Source organism: Carassius auratus, chromosome 15, assembly GCF_003368295.1.
Source record: "Carassius auratus strain Wakin chromosome 15, ASM336829v1, whole genome shotgun sequence".
Classification (NCBI taxonomy): domain Eukaryota; kingdom Metazoa; phylum Chordata; class Actinopteri; order Cypriniformes; family Cyprinidae; genus Carassius; species Carassius auratus.
The window spans coordinates 8,375,020-8,383,141 of record NC_039257.1 but is presented as its reverse complement, the minus strand read 5'-3'; the positions used below and the strand labels follow the sequence as shown (position 1 = coordinate 8,383,141).

General features: G+C 37.7%; 1 protein-coding gene across 3 annotated transcripts in view; it reads right to left on the bottom strand.

The window, feature by feature from the left end:
• The window catches only part of LOC113114947 (nephrin-like), a 136,477-nt gene that overhangs the window by 26,195 nt on the left and 102,160 nt on the right, over positions 1 to 8,122 (bottom strand). For all 3 annotated transcript variants that reach the window (XR_003293812.1, XR_003293811.1, XM_026282078.1), the window contains 2 exons: positions 5,508 to 5,702; positions 1,089 to 1,211 (listed from right to left, as the gene is read on the bottom strand). Coding sequence is in view for 1 of the 3 variants with exons in the window: in XM_026282078.1 (XP_026137863.1) it covers positions 1,089 to 1,211; positions 5,508 to 5,598 (214 nt within the window). In the remaining 2 variants the exon portion in view is untranslated. The remainder of the gene's footprint in view (positions 1 to 1,088; positions 1,212 to 5,507; positions 5,703 to 8,122) is intronic.

The window sequence follows — 8,122 nt, the reverse complement described above, 5'->3', positions numbered from 1 at the left end:
CCTTTTTTTTTTTATCTGTTCAAATCAATTGAACAATTCATTTGGGAATCAACATGTCAGGTCCAAATGATTCTAGATTCATCAGCTCACTCACACAATGATCCGATCGGAGCTGTTCTCAAGTTAGCATCTCACCGACTCCATCTCCCTCTCATGCCTGAATCAAAATGAGTCAAGAACGGTCGAGTAATAACATCCTCGCAGCTTGAGTGCTTAAGAAATTGACATGTTGAAACAGCTCCAAACATCCTCAAATTGAACTCTGATTGGAAAGAACACTAGCGCAGAATTGAACCAATAACTACCAGCATCTTTCACCAGAATCAATTTGACACAAAGTCAAACTCCTTCCCCCTGACGTCTTATGAATTTCCTTCAGCTATTCTCAAGGGGCGATTCGCCCTCGAAGGTTCACACAATACAGATAGAATCACAGCCAAGTCACAAACCCATATATTGCACTGACCTCGAAACTATGGGAAGAAATCCTGCACTTGGTCAAAAGTGTAACTTTTTTAGCTCTTTCCAAATCTTCATTTCCCTCTCCAAAACCATAACAGCATTTGACTACCTTTCAAGAAGTTTCTACAGCAAAGGACAAAGCGAACCTCATCTAGACATGTTATATCTCACTGTGGAGTTTAATTAAATTGCATTAATTTAAAAGAAAAGTTATCACCCACGAGCAGGAGGATCTCTCTTCAGCTCACGTTGCTCACACAGGTATGTCTCAGATGTTGCCCGCTCTAAGTGCCCTATCTGCTGTGGCCAAGCACACTAACTAATTGGCCACATCACTAATGCATGCTATCACCGCTGTCATACACCTGTGACCAATGGGACATTATCTGAAGTGCAGCACAAGGGATTCTCCACCACACTGCAGAGAAACTCCACGGCTCATTAGTACCTTGAATGTGGCTATGGTGACAGGTTTAGGTTTGCCACCGCGTGTCACCTTTTCAGTGCGTGCGCAGCCATTAGCGGCCTTGGTTGAGCGATCTGTCATGGCTAAAGTTGTCCCACGTGCTGCTTTTCCCCATTTGCAGCCCCCTCCTTGCTCGGCGGTAAAAGATGGGATTGCTTACTCTGCACATTGAGCCAGGCTGTTCGGGACACGATGGCACGGCTGCTCACGGAGCGGCCCACTTGGCACTCGTAGGGGCCGTCGTCTTCCAAACTCACGTTGAGAATTTGAAGATGGTACTGGCCTGTAGGAGAAAGCAGACAGAGCAGAAATTATGAGGAGGAAGGAAGAGAATACGAGAGAAATGTCATCTTACTGTTCACATGGACAATGGAGCGGAAATGGCATGAGAGTATTGAAAGAACATTCAAGGTTATGACAACTTAATACTCCTTATGATATTATTGGCATGAACAAGCTTCTCTCAAAATGTTCATAACTTGTTTTTGTATGCCTAGAAAAGCAGTTAAACCTTTAAAATTGAGTTATACAAACAACTGAACATACACTACAATTCAAATCATTTATTTGACCAGAAATACAGTAATATTGTAAAATATCATTATTATTTAAAATAATTCATTTCTGTACTGCAGTGCTGAATTTTCAGCATCATTACTCCAGTCTTCAGTGTCGCATGATCCTTCAGAAATCAATCTAATATGTTGATTTGCTGCTCAAACATTTATCATTCTATATTGAAAACGGTTGTGCTGCTGCTTAAGTTTGTGTAGACCATGATACTTTTTTTCAGGAACATTTGTTGAATATTTTATATTCAATACACTTTATTTTAATGTCCAATTTTCACAATAACAAACAATTAACTATGACATCTGCCTTAATAAACTGCTAATTTGCTGGTTATTAAAGTAGTGGGTAAGATTAGGGATGTAGAATATGGTCAATACTAATAAACAGCCAATATGTTAATAATATTGGTAGCACTTTATTTTACAGTCCTGTTCCTCATGTACATACTATGTACTTATACTATGTAAATAATTACAATAACTATATAATAACTAGGTACTAACCCTGAACCTACCCCTAAACCTAACCCTATCCCATGCAGTTACCTTGTATTACCAGAACTTTCTTAGATAAATACATTGTAAGTACACTATGAGTACATGTTAGTACACCTACTGTAAAATAAAGTGCAACCATAATATTTACGCTAATAAGCAACTAGTTGACAATGAGAACTGGTCTGTATACTGAAGTGTTTTTACTGAGATTTTACGGTCATCCTTGCTGAATTAAAGTATTCATTTATTTCCCCCAAAAAACCTTTGGACCCCAAACTTTTAAACTTTAGTACATGTTTTTTTTTTTTATATAATTGAGCCATATACTTGCAATATAAGTGCATTACTAGAAAAGAGTTTTGCTTGTTTTAACAAACTGAGTTTACTTAACCCAGAATATTATTTGAATGCATGCTATTAAAAACATATTTGAAGAGTTCCCACTTTTAAATCCCACTTAAGTCCACTTTTAAATAGCCAGAAACAAATCAGAGTAAAGAAATTACAATTGTCAAATGGCGCCCGTGCACAATTTGTATGCAATCTCAAATTAATGGCCCCAATTAGCGACAAACGCTGAGGAGAGAAGAACGTGCTTCGTTCTATTTGATGCAGGCCTTCAACATCGCTCCTTTGTGTGCAAGATTCTTGTTATTTACTAGCAGAATATCATGCCACCAAGGGGTTGTTTGTTCAACTACCATTCTGCCAGGATTAATGGCTGCTCGGGTGAAGTTTATGCATGCTGTTCGAGCTTTGAACATTTTTCTTTTCCTCTTCTATCCTTTTCTCCTCCCCTCTGAAGAAAACTAATGTGCAGAAAATAGTATCCTGATATGACAACTTCCACGGCTGAAAAAAGGAGGTGTCAGCCAGGATGGCAGGATAATTAACACCAACCAGCAGCAATTTTCAGATCTATGTGATCATAGAAGGAAAGGAAACCACTTTCAAATCATTAATGATTTTCCACTCTCTTGAAATTGCACTCGGTACACGCTGCCGCGGTGTTGCGTTTCGGGGTGTTTGTGAACGTGTGCTTGAAGAAGTCCGATAATTACGCCTCTGACAACCAATATGATACGCCGACGGGAACTCTGGCCTGTTCTCTCACTCATTTCCTTTGGCGAAGTATCAGAGTGTGTGTCACGCCGCTTGCGAGAACTCATGTGGATGTGCACCTGCATATCAGTAGGTTGACAGGGTTAATATTAAAGATGCTTTCTGCATGGATTTTTATGATATTGATTGTCCCTTACATGGCACTCTTTATCCGTCATCCTATCAATGCATGACGGCACAAGCAGTACTTTCAATGGCGTTAGCATTTTTTAAGCATTTGCACTTTCGTTTGGCACAAACTTCCTCTCTTTCGCAGCTTTTGTCTTCCACAAAGAGGAGCAGATGCTCAGGACTTGTTTAGCATTGTCTTTTAATTGGCTTTATTACATACACAATGCAGGCTGGCCAAGCATCGTGTGTTATTCAGTGCCTCAGCCCACTACACAATAATCTCAATTTACTCTCAGTGGACATTAAAAATAGGAGTAATTCAGAGCTGATATTAACTTTTTATTTATTTATTTATTTATATGGAAGGGAATTGGGGGTGGTAAAGAAAAAAAGCTAATTTCTTAAATCTGTCTCCGGTGCTTAAATTAGAAGCCCTTTGATAGCATCTCGCTAAGCTGTTTTTAAGAGAGCTGAGCGCATTTTGATGAGGAAGGCTGCATCTAAACTAGAAATCGAGACTGAGGCATCCATAGCTTTTTGCAGATTATGAGAAAAATATTTTCTAATGATTCCTGCTAATAATCTTTCACACTGAAATAAATAATCGTATCCCAAACACTCCAGTGCGTCTACCCAGGACAACAAAATATTAATGGTAATCTCACAAAATAAGTCAATAACATTCTAGGTCACATTTTATCCCAAAACCAAAATGTTATACTGTAATATAAAACAAAATTTCTACAAAATATACAGTATTAATATAAAAAACTAAGAATTATTGTAAATAAAATGATATAAAATATTTAAATATATGTCTGTGATTTACCACAAACAATTTTTTTTTTTTACTCATAACAATATTCAATATTATACCTAACTTTTATATATTCATTTATTTGTCCACTGAGGTTGTGAGTAAAACATTTTCCAGGGATTAATGGAATATTGTAACTGAATAATTGTCTGTCTGAATGAATGAATATATACTCACTGGCCACTTTATTAGGTACACTTTGCTAGAACCGGGTTGGACCCCCTTTTGCTTTTCAAGAACATTCATCAGAGATTTTGGTCTATATTGACATGAAAGCATCACGCAGTTGCTACAGATTTGTCGGTTGCACATCCAAGATGTTAATCTCCCTTTTCAGCACATTCCAAAGCTCCTTTATTGGATTGAGATCTTATTACTGTGGAGGCCATTTCAGTAAAGTGAACTCATTGTCATGTTCAAGAAACCTGTCTGAGATGATTTGAGCTTGGTGACATGGTGCATTATCCTGCTGGAAGTAACCATCAGAAGATAGGTACTGTAGTCATAAAGGGATGGACATGATCAGCACCAATACTCAGGAAGGCTGTGGCATTTAAACGATGCTCAGTTGGTACTAAGGAGCCCAAAGTGTGCCAAGAAAATATCCCCCACCATCAGCCTGAACCGTTGAGTCAAGACATGCTTTCATGTTCTTTAAGCCAAATTCTGACCGTACCATCTGAATGTCGCAGCAGAAGTTGAGACTCCTTAGATCAGGCAGTGTTTTTCCAATCTGCCTCTGTTTCCTGTTTTTAGCTGACAGGAGCAGCACCAAATGTGGTCTTCTGCTGCTGTAGCCAATCTGCTTCAGGGTTCGACATGTTGTGCATTCAGAGATGGTATTCTGCATACCTTGGTTGTAATGAGTGGTTATTTGAGTTACTGTTGCCTTTCTATCATCTCTAACCAGTCTGCCCATTCTCCTCTAACATCAAAAATGCATTTTCTTCCACACAGCTGCCGCTCACTGGATATTTTCTCTCCCTAGAGATGGTTGTGTGTGAAAATCCCAGTAGATCAGCTATATTTGAAATACTCAGACCAGCCCATCAGGCACCAACAACAATTCCACGTTAAAAAGTCACTTAAATCTCCTTTCTTCCCCATAATGAAGATTGGTTTGAACTTCAGCAAGCAATCTTCACCACATCTGGATGCATTAAGTTACTACCATGTGATTGGCTGATTAGCAATTTGTGTTACCAACAGGTGTACCTAATAAAGTGGCCGGTGAGTGTATAATAAATGCTTTACTTTCTCAAATTCATCCAAGTTTACGAAGTGTACTGTAGCATTTTCCACTCATTCTGATTGGAGAAGAGTTTCACATTCTCGTGCTCTTTGGGGACAGTTGCCCACTCACGCGCATCTAACAACATGTCAGCAAACATCTCAGCAACTTGTAGATGTTTGTTTTTAATCACCGCATGTCATTCTTTCCATCCCTCCGTGTTCTCACCTTTCTGTTCATCTCCTGTCATGCTGTAGCGTGGGTAGCCAGGCAGCGATCTCTGAGGTCCCAGGAGCAGCCCATCTTTAACCCACGGCATGGCCCCTGAGGCCCTCAGCACTTCACACTTCAGCAGAGCTGTGACCCCCGCCCTGACCGTCACATTACGTGGCTCTGTCTTGAACGCCTGCTGCCCACACACACCTACAAAAAGAGAAAGACAACAGAAGAAAATTGGAGAGTTGATGCGAGTCAAGGTTAGGACGGAGAAACCCTTCCATTATTACCAACACAAGCTTCCGAAGCTGCTGAAGGCTGCCGACATATTTGCTGGGACTAAATAGCTAAGTAGAAGAGCTACTAACTTTACAGCACCCTTTTTATTCCACAGACAATGGCCCAGGGTTTTCCTTTTAATGCAAAAGGAACAACGGCTATATTGTTTTTTTAATATCACATCGACAAGGTAGATGCCATTTCTCTCTCATATAGACAGAAATTCTGATCATATTAATGAACTATTATGATCCTATCTGTAGTGATGAAAGGACTGATTCTTTTCATTGTATAAGTTCATCTAATTGATTCTTTCACTCATTCATAACAATGGAAAATTTGATTTAGTCAAGAGAATCTCTTGATTCAAAAAAAAAAAAAAAATTAAAACACTATGTTTTTCATTTAAAGAATGAGCCAGTACATCATAAAAATATCACCCAAACAAAGTTTTTGGCTATAACCACAGTGGATAGTCAATAATAATGATTATTTATATTTTAGATTTGCCATGATGGATTTCACAGGAAACTGAATATTGTTATCCGTGTTTACGTTGTCGTGGCAAATAAAAAGAATGAACAGTATTAAAGAATTCCATTACAATGTCATATCCATACATAAAAGAAATCAGGTCAGGCTAATACTATATCCAGTGGGTTAACCTCGAAATTAAAATTTTCCAAGTAAAAAGGGAAAGTGAAAGCATCCATAATAAAACATGCATCAACATAGTTTGCATATAAGCAATACATTTGTTTTGTAATGACAATGTTCAAAAAAACTATTTTTAAACTACCACTTTGCATTTTTCAACCATCAATAAACCTTTGTGTGATCTCTGCCAAATATTAAAACTGCTGATTTTAACAAGTCAAGTCATCATTATATACAGTACAGACCAAAAGTTTGGACTCACCTTCTCATTCAAAGAGTTTTCTTTATTTTCATGACTATGAAAATTGTAGATTCACACTGAAAACTATGAATTAACACGTGGAATTATATATGGAAATATATATATAACAAAACAGTGTGAAACAACTGAAAATATGTCATATTCTAGGTTCTTCAAAGTAGCCACCTTTTGCTTTGATTACTGCTTTGCACACTCTTGGCATTCTCTTGATGAGCTTCAAGAGGTAGTCACCTGAAATGGTCTTCCAACAGTCTTGAAGGAGTTCCCCGAAAGATGCTTAGCACTTTGTTGGCCCTTTTGTCTTCTGTCTGCGGTCCAGCTCACCCCTAAACCAACTCGATTGGGTTCAGGTCCGGTGACTGTGGAGGTCAGGTCATCTGGCGCTGCACCCCATCACTCTCTTTCTTGGTCAAATAGCCCTCGATGCCTTCAGCGTGACTCTACAATTTTCATAGTCATGAAAATAAAGAAAACTCTTTGAATGAGAAGGTGTGTCCAAACATTTGGTCTGTACTGTAGTTATTTATACAGTACAGATGGTTTCAAAGCAGCAGGGATGAACAAGAAAACAATAATTCAATTGATGTAAACTGGTCAATTATGCTGTAAAAAAAAGCTTTAAAACAACAAGAAGTCAAAACAACTGCAACGTATAAGTTACTTACCCAAGAAATATATTTTTTTCAGATATCTTTGTTGTTGTTGTTGTTGTTGTTAAGAGAGTTGTGGTGCTGTTAGTTACATTCGCACTGATCCATGAATCCATGAATCTTGAAAAGAGTGGAGCACGCACAAACAGGAACCTTCCACTGGCATTTTTAATGGAGCTGAAGAACAACTCATATAATTATATAATTATAACTCATATAACTCATATAACCCAAACCATGTATCTCCGAAAGTAACTTTTGGTTTTGAGTTTAAAAGTTACATAGTGTATATTAAATTACTAATTATTGACTTAATATTAATCTATTTTCAGTACATTTACTTGTATGATGATGTTGCCATATCCATGTCTCCATGTTTTTTTTTTTTTTTTTTGTTTTACTTGGTTTCATTACCAGAGCAATTCAAGTCTCAAGATTTCAGGGCCAGTAAAAACTCAGATTGAGTTAACAGCTCTCATTTTCTGAGTGAGATCCAAATAGAGCTTAGACATTTCTCTTCTTTAATTATTTTCTGCCATTGTGCCGAAGGTCAACAACTGTGGTAAGAGATTTTTTTTTTTCTCTGAATGTTTGAAATGGCAAAGATAATTAAATGTCCTTCAAGATTCCATCTTTTAAAAACTTTGCTTGGCCTGCTGGTTATGCTGGCAATGCAAGTTCAATTCACAACGTGGTTAAAATTTTAACAGTTTATACTCTCTAAAAATCTGATATATTATAGTGAATCAGTTAATTCAGATAATCAATGTATTAAAAAA